At 33.0% G+C, this 14,999-nt stretch overlaps 1 protein-coding gene across 2 annotated transcripts in view; it reads right to left on the bottom strand.

Annotated features, from left to right (window-relative positions):
* The window catches only part of SNX29 (sorting nexin 29), a 692,162-nt gene that overhangs the window by 303,565 nt on the left and 373,598 nt on the right, over positions 1–14,999 (bottom strand). For both annotated transcript variants that reach the window (XM_051962973.1, XM_051962964.1), the window contains exon 16: positions 4,700–4,816. In XM_051962973.1, coding sequence (XP_051818933.1) covers positions 4,700–4,816 — 117 coding nt within the window. The remainder of the gene's footprint in view (positions 1–4,699; positions 4,817–14,999) is intronic.

Raw genomic sequence — 14,999 nt, 5'->3', positions numbered from 1 at the left:
CTGTACGAGGATGTATTCTGATGGAAGTGGATCTCTTCGATAAAGAGAGCTAATTCAGTTTCAATTGATTAAGGATGGACAGAAGCAGCTACACCCAAAGAAAGAACACTGGGAAATGAATATAAACTGCTTGCATTTTTGTTTGTCTTCCCAGATTATTTATACCTTCTGAATCCAATTCTCCTTGTGCAACAAGAAAACTATTTGGTTCTGCACACATATATTGTATCTAGGATATACTGTAACCTATTTAACATGTAAAGGACTGCTTGCCATCTGGGGGAGGGGGTGGAGGGAGGGAGGGGAAAAATCGGAAGTAGAGTCTGCAGCATAGAAGAATGAGTAGGAAATGTAGAATGTAGAAGAATGAGCAGCTTACCACTAGAAGGTGGGTCATTAAATGGTTAATGAGCCAGAGATCCACATAAAATCATGTTCTAATATGTGGCAAATATGTGGCAAGTCTATAATATAGATTGGTAGAGACACACTCTAAAGAGGTATTGAAGTAACAGAATTAACAAAGAGATAATTACATATCTATTAAACTGAAAATAACAGTTATGAACTAAATGAAAGCAGAGAATATTAATTTTTTTAGTGAACAAAGAATTTTCACAAAAAATTTGATATCACTTAGGCAAATTCAAAAAGCAAGAAATTATATACATTCTAAAACACCAGAGCTCAGTAAAATTAAAAACAAATAATAATTAAAATATATGATGCTATATGGTAAGAAAACTTATTAAATAGCAACTAAGTTAAAAGGAAATTTTTTTAAATGCCATGCTTTTGAATATAATTCTATGAACATCATTTAACAAAATGTATGCTATGCACTCAAGCAAACAATGCCAATTTAGAGCACCAAGTATCTACAGTAAACAGGGGGGAGGAAGAGGGAGAGCGGGAAGAGAAGAATCTAAATGAAATCTATACCACAAAATAATATGAAAAGAATAATGCAAAAGACTAAAAAAAAAGCAGAAAAAAGAAAGATCAGAAATAAATAAAATAGAAAATGCCAAAATCTCAATTGAATTAATAAGTTAAATCAAAAGCTGGGCTTGAAGAGCAATGAAATGAAACTAAGAAAACATTAGTAAATTTATTTTTAAACTGTAAAAAGAAAACATATATCACCAAAATTAGACATGAAAACAGGAACACGTAATTATGAAAAACAATGAAACTATCAAAGAATATTACACACACCTTTCTCTTGAAAAATTTTACAACTTAAAAATTAAACAATTCAATAGGCAAACAGATGTAAATTACCAAAATTGGAACTTAAATAGCCTATCTTCAGGAAAAAAAAGAAAAAATAAGTCAAGAATAATTACCTAGCAAAAAAGACTCATATGACTCAAAAGGATTTATGAATGAAAGTTTCCAAATCTTCAAAAGAACAAAACAATTCTGATACTATATATTTTACAAAAAAGTTAAAAATGGAATGCTACCCAATTATCATTATTAGGGAACTATGGCACTGATTCAAAAGAACCAAAACACATAATACAAAGAAACTATAGGCTGATCTTATTAATAAACAAAAAATTCCAAATTATATGTATGTATGTATGTATGTATGCAAACACATACATACACACATATATAGGATATATTTTAAAAATAATTTTTGCTTAAGGGCATAAATCAGGAAGACAAAGTATGATTCAGAAATAGAAATACTACTACAATTATGAAAATATCATAAACATGCCAAATATGATAAGCATCAATTAGGGGAACTTCCAGTATGTAAACTATCTTCTCTAAAGTAGATAATGATTATGATTAAGTTCTAAAAAGTTGGTTGAGGTACACAAAGATTTATTATCCATTCATGACAGAGAGGAAAAAAAAACATATATACAAAAAGAATAGAAAAAGAGGAATTTTCCCCCACAAAAATAATATAAAATATTCACTTCAAACCCAAACCTCCCTCAGAAAATAGCTACTTATGTGATCTTGGGCAAATCGCTCGACCTATCTAGAAATTACATTCCTGATTTGGAAAATGATAGTGTGAGGTGAGATAGCTTAAGTCTCTTCTCACTTTAGTTAAATAAATTATAATTCTAAAGAATATACAAGGCAAAATGTTCTGATTAAATCTAAACTTTAAAACAATGAGGACTATTTTCATTCCTAGCTTTCATAATATTAAGAATTCTAACAACCATAGTTAAGAGAGGAAAAAAAGACATCAGCAGAAATAATTTAGGAAACTAAAAAGGTAAAATATTAGTAGTAGTAGCTGACTCTGGTCTCAATAAAAACAGTGAGAAATGAATATATTAAATAAAACTAATAAATTCACTTGAATTTCAGTATCATTGAAATGACAAACCACTCCAGTATCTTTGCTAAGAAAACCTCAAATGGGGTCAAGAAGAGTTGGACACAATTAAAACGACTGAAAAACATCATCATCATACCAATAACATCAGAAAAAGAACTTGTTTTTAAAAATCATGTCCAATAATGGAAAAGCAAAAAATATCTGTGAAATCAATGTTTTTATATAAACATACATATGATTTTAGTAAAGATGACTTTAAAACATTGACAGGAATAATAGAAGATGTAAATAATATACTCAAATATACTTATGATATTAAAATTAAATTAATTAAATCAAATTAAACCCTCCAAAATTAAAGCCAAGCTTGATCAGTCTCAGAAGAGAGGAAACAATTGAGACTCCTTAAAAGAGTGGAGAGTTATGGATGTGGATCAATGTATATAAACTATCATGCTCTTACTGAACTTTTTTTCTTTCTCTTTTTAAATTATTTTTTATATGGACAGTTCACAGGGGATAGTGAGGAGTATATTCTGGAAAAAGGAAATGTAAAAACAAAAGATATTAATATGATCATTTTAAAGAAAATCCAAGATTCACAGATGAGTCAAAGCACTATAATAAAAATGACAACCCCTAAATTAAATTAGAAATTTGAGACCATATCAAAAACTATGATTTCCATAATAGAATTGAAAATGCTTCAAAATTTATAAATCATTTAATAATTTAAATTATATATTATAAATCAATTTATAATTTATAAATCAATTTATTAAAAAATTAGCATGAGGGAGGAAGCTGATACTGATAAATATTAGCTTCTTTGAGACTAAGGCACTAAATAAAACAATTATAATCAGAACTATCTGGTATTAGGCAAAAAATTTTTAAAAATTAAAAACCCGGTGAAAATGATAAACTTTCAAAAATAGAAACAAAATACCAGATATAAAAAAGATTAATTCTCAAAAAGATCAGCAGAAAATAAATGCTAAACAAATTATTCATTATTAAATAACTATTTGCTGAAATGGGCAAAAAGCTGGACAGAGATATCAAAAAACAAACAAACCACATAACCTGAGAAAAGTATAAGTAGGTCACAGAACTGACAAAAACAAACATACAATCCTATTTTTAAAATCTGTGAAAAAAATTTAAAAGTAAATGCATTTTTATCTTCTGATCACATTGAAGAAATTATAAAAGATGAAATACAAAAGAGTTGATTATTAAAATTATAAAGTTCTGCATGACAAATAATTATATATTTAAACACTTAAAAATCAGAAACATTTAGGGCAAATACAACTCAATGAAAATTAACATTTAAAATACGTAAGGATTTACCAAAAGAAAAAATCCAAGGGCAATATCTAGTTCCCATTAGCTAGGTATGCAAAAGACATGAAGGATAAGCACTTTAAAACAGAATATACATACACACTTAAATCTATTCCTTAAAGTAATTCAATTTCAAAACAACAAAAATAACCAAAAGCCATGAAACTTAATTCTGGCAAGGTTGTGGAAAAAATGGATGCACATTCAATAAAAATTTAAATTAACAACAATCTTTTTTTTTTTTTAGCTCTATCTGGAAATATATGAGTCAGAAAATAAATATATATATTGAACCAATACTTCCATTGTGAGGTAAACAAACTAAGAAGCTATTCTTTAAAAAAATGAAATATGAAGACAGAAAATAGCATTATTTAGAAGCAGAAAGAATGATCAATAAATGTAGAGCTGGTCTATCGATTAAGTGGGGTAATATAACCAATTCAAAAAAAAAAAAAATAGGGGACATATCAAGAAATTTGGAGAGACATATAAAGTAATATGAAATGAAGAAAACACAGGCAGAGAGTAGATACACTGACTATAACTAACAAGAACAATAAAAACAAATATAGAAAAAAATAGATTAAAAAGAGACTATTACAGAAGAAGCAATTACTAAGCTGTTACAGCTATTTTCTAAGTTAATCTTTAAAACGTAAATTGAAAATAAAGTGCTTGTTGACTTACTTTTATTGTTAAAATAAGTAAATAATAAATTCTCTATATTCATCAAGAAAATTTCATTTACTAGCAAGATCAGTCTATAAGTTGTATAAGTCAGGTAACTTGCTTATAGTTACACAGCTTCTAGGTATTAAAGGCAAGACTTAACGCCACTTCTTTCTGTTCACTACTTTGAGCTACTTTTCCAATCACAGAAAATGCCAAATATAAGAAAGAAAGAAATGATGACTAAATGTTTTCTCTCTAATATAATCAAAAGGACTGAGAAGGCAATGAAAATGGGGAGCCATAAGCTTTGAACTTAAATTGACTGAATCTTGGGAGTTTCACAAATAAAGTACTTACTGGTCCTCGAAGATCAATGAGTTCCTGTCTCATTTGGGATACAAGAGCTTCCTTAGCAATCAGAGCTCGATGAAGTCGCTCATTGAATTCGATAAGTTCTCCATGCATTTCTGCCACCTAAAAAAATACAATCCCAACCAATCAATTAACAATTGTTTCTCTGTACCAGGCATTAAACTAGACACTATATGCAAAAACAAAGAAAAACAAAAAAATAAGGACAAGACTCAAGAAGTCAAAACCTCCAAGTCAAATGATGACCTTAGTGTCAAGACTATTGAATCACAAATTTATAGAAAAGTTGCAAACATATAGCAACAATGAATACAATCCACTCATTTTACACTGAAGGAAACTGAGGCCAAATGAGGTGATATGATTTAAGATCACACTGACTATAGTAGACTATAACTAGTAGAGGTATAATTTAGACCCAATTCTTCTCACTGCAAATCTAACACTCTTTTCTAAAATTTAAATTTCTTCTTTATACAGAAGCTAATTCAGAAAAAAGAACATGGTTGCTTTTTTGATAAACGAAAAAAAGCTACCTTTTAAGTATATATTGCAATCATAGTTATATCTAATAATAAATATATTATTATTGTGACTATAATATAATAATATAAAAAAGCCTCTGTTTTTTGAAGCCTAGGAATAAACTCCTTCATGACTTCTTCTCCAACCTGTTCTCTTCATCTTTACTTACATCATTTGATTACATTACATCATTTGATCCACACAAAGAGTATGGAAGGTAGGTGCTTTTTATCTCCATTTTAAATATGAGAAAACTAAGGCAAGAAGAAATTAAGTGACTTGCCCAAGGTCATATAGCTAGAAAGTGACTGAAGCTGCATTTGAATTCAGGTCTGCCTGATTCCAGCCCCACATTCTATCCATTAAACCACCTAACTACCCAAAGATATCTTCTAATAGGCCTGATGATTTGCACTAATAATTAATATATGATTATATTTTTATAGACAAGAGCATTGTTTATAATGTTCATAGTGTTAAATAAATAGAAAACAAATTTTAATAAATTATTTTCCTTACTGGTTATAATTAAGCAAAGAGCTTTAATTCAATGCAAGCCTACAGTTAAAGTATAAAATCGATATAATAAAATTAGGATATCTAAGAGAAATTAAATGCTGCTACTTTTGAGATATATTTAGAAAATGGACTTCAGCAGCTCCAGATAAAGTCAGACCTTGAAAATAGCTTAAGGAAGGAGACAAAAATCTTTGGTACAGAATGATAAAAGTCTAACTTTGACTATGGGGAGGAAAAAGCTTTTTAATACATATCTTTCTAAACGATCACTGGAATTGATTTCAAGTCCAAGACAACATCCTATGTCAAGAATTAGATAAATTTTAACGATGACTTCATTATTTTTCAATAAAGAGTTAAAAAGCATTATAATATTTTAAACTAAGTATCGGATTAGTAAAATAAATGGTATCTCAGAACAGTTATGGGAGGAAAAGGGTAAGTTATAATGGGCCTTTCTCCTATGAAACACAAGTTTAAGGAGATTTTGCTTTCACCAGATACATAACTGTTGGAATCTTTACAAACTGCTAATTCATTAGAGTTGATGTTTTGGGCCAGAATCTGAAACAGATATACATGTTATACATAAATCCATCAATATGGGAGGCATTACACATAATTTACATAAGCACATAGCAATATAACACAAGCTATTTCCTCCCCTAATTACTAGTCCTGTATATCCATGATCTTGTAGAGGCTGGTATACCAATAAATTATAAGAGCAATCTAAATACTAGTATTGATCTCCTTTATGTTAATTGGTGTCCCTTCCTTCCCACACAAAATAGTTGCTTTATGTTGTAAGTATATGGCAGGTTTTTATTTCCAAACATTTAAAATCTGCCAGGGAAACATCGCAGTCAGAAGTGGTAGGAAAGTTAAAATATAAGCAAGCAAGAGCTGCAAGCACAGGTCTGGAAGATGTAGGAAAGTGCTTGGCTGGTGAGAGTGATACCTCCTAACCAATTAAATCTCTCTCCCCACTCTCACCTCTCACCTAGTTTCATGGCAAGAAAGCTGATTTTCATAATTGTTATGCTAACAACCATAGAAACTACTATTGCCTAATTGTATCTGCCCAGGACCAGAGCACCAGATGTCAGGCTGTTCATCTTTAGGTTTCTGGTCCAGGCCATGGTACAGAATGAGAGACTTCATATATTCAGGACTCTGGCAGAAGTGAAGTCTCATATGCCAGGCCAAATTAAGCCCCTCTCCCATAAAGAAGGAATCTTCTGATTGTGCATCATTCACCATTATTTTTATATGAAATAAAGGAAATAGTACAACTGAATGTGCCAGTAAGGACCAACAGGACCTGATCATCAAGTATTTACAGACCTATATGTTCAACATAATCTCCCCTACTCACAGGTCCTAGATTTAGAAGTAGAAAGATTCCTAAAGAACACCTAGACCACTCCTTGTGTTTTACAAATAAATTCAAACTCAAAGAATTTAAGTGTGTGCCACAGAAGGTGGCTAAGCAGAGATTCAAACCCAAATTTAATTTAGTGCATGGTACATGATAAATACTTGTTGGAGACAGGAAACAAAGAGCCAAGAAGAACGTGACTACCTGTGCGTAAACTGATACGGTTAGCTAAAACATTGTGAACAAACAATACTTCCTAAATTCCTGAGACAAGATAACGAGTGTGTCCCAGGAAATTGGCCATATCCTCCCTGGAACTAGATAACGAGTATGCCCCAGGATGTCAGCCACACCTGTGGTCTGACATTCTTCTTTTTACATTGCAACCCCCCACCCAGAAAACGCAGGCAGTCAAACCATATATAACTAAGCTCCTTTTTTCAATAAATGAGACTTTTTTCCACCGCAATGTAGTCTCCCTCCTCCTTCTCGCCCGTTTCTCTTGCAGGTCTTAGTCGTTTCCTCGACACCCCACTAATTACGAGGTCCTGCTGGACGGGACAAATACTTAATAAAATAGAACTGTTTTTCCATTTTTTTCATTATCTCTTGATGATTGAAACAAAAAGAAAAGTTATGATCCTATTCAATGAATCATTTTTGAGAGTAAGAGTCCCAAGAGGTGTTATTCCACATTCTGTAGCTAGGAAATTTCCATCTCTTCTCTTTATCCCTATCATACAAAGTCTGCTACTACTACTAGTCTGCTGCTACTACTCTGCTCACTCATTATTATCCTTTGATATTAACTGCACCTACCCTATGCCCCTGACACACAGAGCCAGGAGGAAGAAAAGGCTTAGTACTTGCTCCTCAGGATTACATCCAGATCCTCTACTCAACCATTACTCCCCAACCTCTATACTTTGGTTCTTTGTTATAGTTTCTGATGAACTGTGACTCTCTTCCTTTCAAGATTAAGGCTTTATGCCCTTGATCTCATCCCTTTTCAGTCTTCTCTAGGAACTTGGCCCCAGTTTCATTTTCCCCTTTCCTTGTCTTCATTCCTTATCACCAGGCCACTTCTAAAAGAGACCTGACCATACTTAAAAAAAAAAAAAAATACTCAATTCTTCCACTCCCTCAAGCAATGATCCATATCTTTGATCACTTTCACACCCAAATTATAAAACACTAAGGACTTTGCCTCTTAATGCCTAGCTTTCTAATATCCTACTTGACTGGCTTTCTAAGATCCTAATCTCACTGATGCGGGTGTGGTCCCTTTAAGAACTGACTTACTCCTTTCTTTCTGATTCCTAACCCCTCCTAATTGATGCATTATCAATCCAGGACTTTTTGATTCACACATCTTGGTCCCTTTGAATTCCAATAGAAGATCTGGACCTGTCCAAGCCCCCATTAGGATCTGAGCCAACTAGGGGTTACACCCAGAGGCCCCTCTAGCTAAATGTCCCATTATAAAAGGGCCATGTTGGGACCCCCTCTCTACAGAGGTCCTGAACATGGCAGCCTTACGCCTGGCATGTCAGGACTTTCTGTCCACTGGACCCTCTGTTTGGTGCCCTCCTTATCTCTATCTTTGCCTATTCCCTTAACCATGCTTTAACCTTGCTTCCAAACCCAATAATAAACCTTTTATCAATCTAGCTTTTTGGGCCAATAAATGCTTTTATTGGGGACTTCCGCTGCTACTAGACTCCATTTACTGCTGTTTCCATTTGCCGAAATCAAGGAAGTTGCAGGGGAACTCTATTTGATTCCCTGTACCCCAAACCTGCCACTAGACCTCAACTAAACCCTAATTTCAATTAGGTACCCCATAGCTATCCCTCATCACCACCATTCCTTTAAAAATGTTCTCTACAAAATTGTCCCCCCAAAATTCTTAATTCTCGATTGCAAATTTTAATAGTTTCTTCTTGATTTTACTTCTCATTTTACTTGACTTTTAGATTCAGTTAAACAACCTCAGTTGGCTGCTCCATTGTCCTGGCTTTCAAGATCCAGCTCTCTCCTGGTTCTTCTACCTCTGACCACTCATAGTCTTGTTAAAATTCTTACAAAGTGTTAAATCAGTTATCTAATTTAACATGGTACTTAACAGTTCTCTAGCTCACTAATGTATTTAATACTCACTGGAGTTCTACAAGATTCAAGAGACAATAAAGGACTGGACTTTTAACACCTGGCTATATTTGAGGTGATTATTACACTGAACTGAAATTAAGGCTGCCTCCAGAAGCCCTCCAAGAAACCTGTACCCAGAGAACATTATATTATAGAGAAGAGAACATTACATAGTCTCGTTTATTGTATATTGTATAATCATGAGCACATTTAACAGATGTAATTCTTCCAAACATATTTCCACGTTTATCATGCTGTACAAGAATTAGCTCAAAAAAGAAAAAAAAAATTGAGAAAGAAAACAAAATGCAAGCAAATAACAATAAAAGTTGTGAACCATACTCAGTCCTCTCTCTGGGTGCAGATGGCTCTAGACTATTAGACCTAGCCACGTCCACCACAACAGATCATAATATAATCTTGTTGTTGCTATGTACAATGTTCTTTTGGTCCTACTCACTTTGCTCAGCATCAGTTCATATAAGTCTCTCCAGGACTTTCTGGAATCATTCTGCTGGTCATTTCCTATAACACTCATATATAACTTATTCACCCATTCTCCAACTGATAGGCATCTCACTCAGTTTGCCACTACAAAAAGGGCGGCTACAAACATTTTTGCACATGTGGGTCCTTTTCCCTTTTTTTATGATCTTTTTGGGACCCAGGTCCAGTAAAGACACTACTAGATCGAAGAGTATGCACAGTTGGATAACTCTTTGGGCATAGTTCTAAATTGTTCTCCAGAATGGTTGGATCAGGAGAATCTTTCTTCTTAAAATATTTATAAATATAATAATATTATTAAAATATTTGTAATTTATAATTTGTTAATCAAGGACCCTACTTTCACTGAAGAAGTCTCTGGTGATCAGGAAATTAGGTGAGTATTTTAATAGACAAACAGGGAACTTACTTTGTTAAGGGCTAAACTAGTAATCTTTTCTGGCTGAAATGGGGCAGATGTTAGGAAAAGATTCTCCTCCATCCCCAACCCCATGTTAGGTGCCAAATATGAAGACCGTGTTAGCACCCTGGATATTTTAAAATCAGCAGGAGTCAGGATAAGTGAAAGTCCTTGATTTTTATTCTTTATCAAAGGGAGAGGAGAGTTGAAGAACACAGGAATCTCCTCTTTCTTTTCCCACTCTGAACCACTTAGCTTGTCCTACTCCACCCTCTAAATCCTGCCTCAATCTCTCTATAAGCCAACAGATCAAAACCTGCACAGAGTAGTGGGCAGGGCCATTCTTTCTCCAAGCATATGCTAATAGAGTATTGTCCAATTGGTAATTAGCCTTAAGTGCTGGGATCTCAATGCATCAACTCAGTTTCAGCCCATTACACATATTCACATAAAAGTAGGAATCCTCAAATATTTTACATATTCAGAGTAAAAAGAAGTAAAAATTTAAGACTCAGAAATACCTTTTAAAGAGAAGAATGCAAATATAAATTATTTCCACCATGATTTTTTAAAAAAGAGCTACACAAGATCAGGATGTCAGAATTCCTGTTTGTCTTTGAGAAAACTCACAAATTCAGTTTGTTCTATGTTTCTTACCTACTACTTAAGCAGATCATCATCACTGGTGAAGCAAAGAAAGTATTTCTAGAGAAGAAGCATGGCTTATATAATAATGTGTGAGTCATGTAGCTAACCTGAACAACACTAAGTAGCTGTATGACCTAGGGCAAGTCAATTTACTTCTAGGGACCTCAGTTTCCTCATCTGCAAAATAAGTACTTTAGGTAAAATATAAAATGTGCACATGTCTTCTGGCTCTAAAAATGTAGGACACTAACATCATTCCTCCTTAGCTAAGCCAAATATACACACATATACACATACATTCATTCATAAGTGTATGCATTTATCTTCTCACACTTTGCTGGTAAAAATGAAAATGCAAAATAATGAAAATATTTCTTAGTTTCACTTAACAGTGATATAAACTCTCTTAGGCATAAAAGAAAGGTAGCTAACGGGGATGAATAACACAAATGCCACATGATTTCAGTGAATATGCACATTCTACAGCAAGCTTTGGTTAATTGAAAATAAATACATATATATTCATTTAAAAATAGATATTTTCTTAGTACTCAGCCCAAACTGTCTCACTTAACATGCTCTCATACCTAATACAAAGGTTACTACCTCTTAACTGTTTTAAAAACCTTTCCATATTCTAAAATTTCTAAATTCAATATTTTAAAAGTAGACTAGCAAATAGATGAGATAATACTTCAAAAATGGTCACTGTCAGTGTAATCTCAAACATGGGATTCCTCTTCATAGTAAATCACAACTTATCTATAATTTCTCATCCTATGGAATTCTCATGCATGATCTCCCATGATCTACATGAAAATCTCTACAATGTGCTGAAAGCTTTCCTTTATGTTTTATTCTATTGTCTAAGGTCTTTTGCTGGACAACAATAAAGGTCCTGTTCACTTTTGTAAAGACTAGAGCAACTGCTCTGTATTCTCTAATCCTCCAAGATCTTGAAAAGCCAGTTGTTACTTTAATTATCAATGGAAACTTCCTGCAACTCAGTCTCACTTAAATGCAAATGAATATATCATCCTGTGATGTTATTGGTCCTCTTCAAAAAAATGATGAACCAACAACATCAACAATGGATATAAAGGAAGAGTGAGGAGACTTGAAGTCACTGAGGTGTTAAATATGTGTGTTCTATCTTTCCCAGTCCCAAAATTATTCTTTTTATCAGAGAAAAGAGAAGTAAATTAAGGATAGAGTAATTTAGCCTTCTCATAGTTATTCATCCTGATCCCATTCACCTAGAACAATGGAAGAAAGATAAAGTGGCCAGAGCTGGCAGGAGAGACAGAAAGATCTGGGACAAGATTTCACCTCACACAGCCATGCGATTTGGGAAAAGTGGCTTGACCTTGAAGTGCCCTTAGACAATTCTGTAAGCCTCTAAGACTAATCCTGCAAGACTATCTCTTCTTTAATCTTCTTCAAGCCACAACTTTTTTAAAAAGTCCATTGTTGTTCTTCTTAGCAATTATCACCAACCTCTGCTCATTCTAAGCTACTTGATATCATTCTTACATCACTGAGCTAAAATTGTATTGATATATAGTTACTTGCCTTTCTTTATTTTCTATATGTTTCTTTTAAAATTGTGAGTTTATGTTCTCTAAAACACTGAAATGATTATTTTAGATAATCCTTTTCCTTTTCTAATGTTGGAATCATTTCTGGTCCTGAATTCAGAAATTGATCCTTGAGAGGTCCCTACTCCTCTCAGATAGACTTTAACTGAAAAAGAAAATATCACTGGATTCTACCTAGACTTTATATGAATCCTCTACATTCTGTTCTTCTAATATCTAATGTATATGTTGATGAATATACTCTCCTTTCTTTTTTCAAAAGTTTAAGTTATTTAAACCAAGTCATAATTACCTCTGTGTATGTATGTATGTATGTATATATGTATGTATGTATGTCAGCAGACAATTCTTTATTGATCAGAATCATAAGCACAATAGAAAATTTCATCACTTCTGTAACTTTTAAAAATTATCATTAAAATAAGTTCCAAAAATGAAATTATCATTTCATTTCATTCCCAAGAATTTTGTGATGTTGTCTTCATCATCAAGTCATCTAATTTCACCTTTTGATGAATTAATCACTAGCTGACAACTCTGCTTCTGTTTCTCCCTTCACTGATCCTTACCCAAATGTTCCATTATTCTTCCCTTATGAATTCATTTTCTGGATAAAAAATGCTACTAGGTCATTCTAGAAAAACAGGCATTTGCTTGGATGCTATCCCCATCCAAAAATAAAAAATCTTACAAGTGTATGAGGGCAATGTTTAACTATTCAAAAAATATTCAATTTGTACTATCAAAAGAAGGGGGAGAGGAAGGAAGAGAGAGAGAGAGAGAGAGAGAGAGAGAGAGCGCAGTTTCAGTTGAGAAACAACCTTTATTTTAAGAATTGAACAACAGCTGAGTAAATGTTATTAAGCCAATGTATATACCTAATATGCAAGAAGATATAGCATAAGAAAGTAGATACAGTAGGCCTGGGAAGCACAAAGACCTAAACTAAACTTATCATGTAACTGAATAATTCAAATAACTGCTCAGTAGCTCCAGTCAAGTCTGTAAGACTACAAATTATAGGCTAATTGCTATCTTGTATTAGTGGAAAAATTTTTCTCAGTGAAATTACCTTCTATCAGAAATTCTTATCATAGAATAAGAAAACATTCAATATAGCAACAACAAGATTATGGGATGAACAACTGTGATAGACTTGTTTCTTTTCAACAATGAAGTGATTCAGGCCAATTCCAATACTCTTGTAATGGACAGAATCATCTGTATCCAGAGAGAGGATTATGGGGACTGAATGTGGATTACAATAAAATATTTTCACCATTTTTGTTATTGTTTGCTTGAGTTTTTTTTTCTTTCTCCTTTTTTTCCCTTTTTGATCTAATTTTTCTTGTGCAGCATGATAAATGTGGAAAAATGTATAGTATAATTGCAGATGTTAAACCTATACTGGATTACTTGCTGCCGAGAGAAAGAGGGAAAGGAAGAGGGAAGAAGAAAAATTTGGAACATAAGGTTTTTCAAGGGTAAATGTTAAAAACTATCTTTGCATGTATTTTGAAAATAAAAAGCTATTATTTAAAAAAAGACTAGGAGCTTAGGGTTGCCTCATAGCATATGGCTGACAGAATGCATTGGTAGTTATTAAGTTATTAAAAATGTTCACCCCAAATCATTTTTCTTAGAGAACTTTATATTTGTTCTATACTTAAGCAGATTAAATTTTAAAACACCAGATGTTTTTTGACATTCTTGTTTGCACTGGAGGTATGCAGGTGTCAGAAATGTCTTTGTAGTAATTACTGTACTATATTACAACTGTCCTATAAAGAATCCTGTGTCTCATATGCCCTGAATTATCTCTCTCTTTTTTTTTTTTTAATCTCATTAAACTAGTACAGTGCTGAGATGGTTTGGCAAGAGAAATGTTAACTTGAATTTTCCTACATAGACTTCTGCAGAAATTAATGTTAGCTCTGCATTAGAATTTTCTGCTTATACTATATCATTCTACTGAGGTAAGGGTGTGGGTGGGAAATACAAGTGGTAGAAGAGCTAAACATTTTAAGCCAAAGGAATAGAATCCATAGCAATAAATTATTTTTGTTATCTTTCTCCTCCCTTCCGTTTTGTTACTTTTCTATCTTGGCCAAACCCAGAATCAGGAAGACTCATCTTACTGAGTGCAAATCAAGTCTCAGACATTTACTAGCTGTGTGACCCCAAACACATCACTTAACCCTTTTTGCCTCAGTTTCCTCATTTGTAAAATGGACTGAAGAAGGAAATGGCAAACCACTCTAGTATTTTTGCCAGGAAAACCTCAAATGGGGTCACAAAAAGTTGAACACAACTTAAAATAATTGAACTGAAATGACTATATTTGTTGGATTAGCCTTATTTACTCAATACAAGTTTTTATGGCCAAGGACCTCACAGACAGGGAAATTCAAACAACATCGAGGACATGGATAGCAAATACCCTAAAACTATAGGACTCCCTAAAACTCATAGAAAATTTCTAGGCACTCCTATCAAGGTTGCCTGCCTGGTATATATCATAAGCATACCAAAGGCCTTGACATCAAAAAACTACAT

The sequence above is a fragment of the Antechinus flavipes genome, chromosome 1 (genome assembly GCF_016432865.1).
Source record: "Antechinus flavipes isolate AdamAnt ecotype Samford, QLD, Australia chromosome 1, AdamAnt_v2, whole genome shotgun sequence".
Taxonomy (NCBI): domain Eukaryota; kingdom Metazoa; phylum Chordata; class Mammalia; order Dasyuromorphia; family Dasyuridae; genus Antechinus; species Antechinus flavipes.
This window is presented reverse-complemented; position numbering and strand designations above follow the sequence as displayed.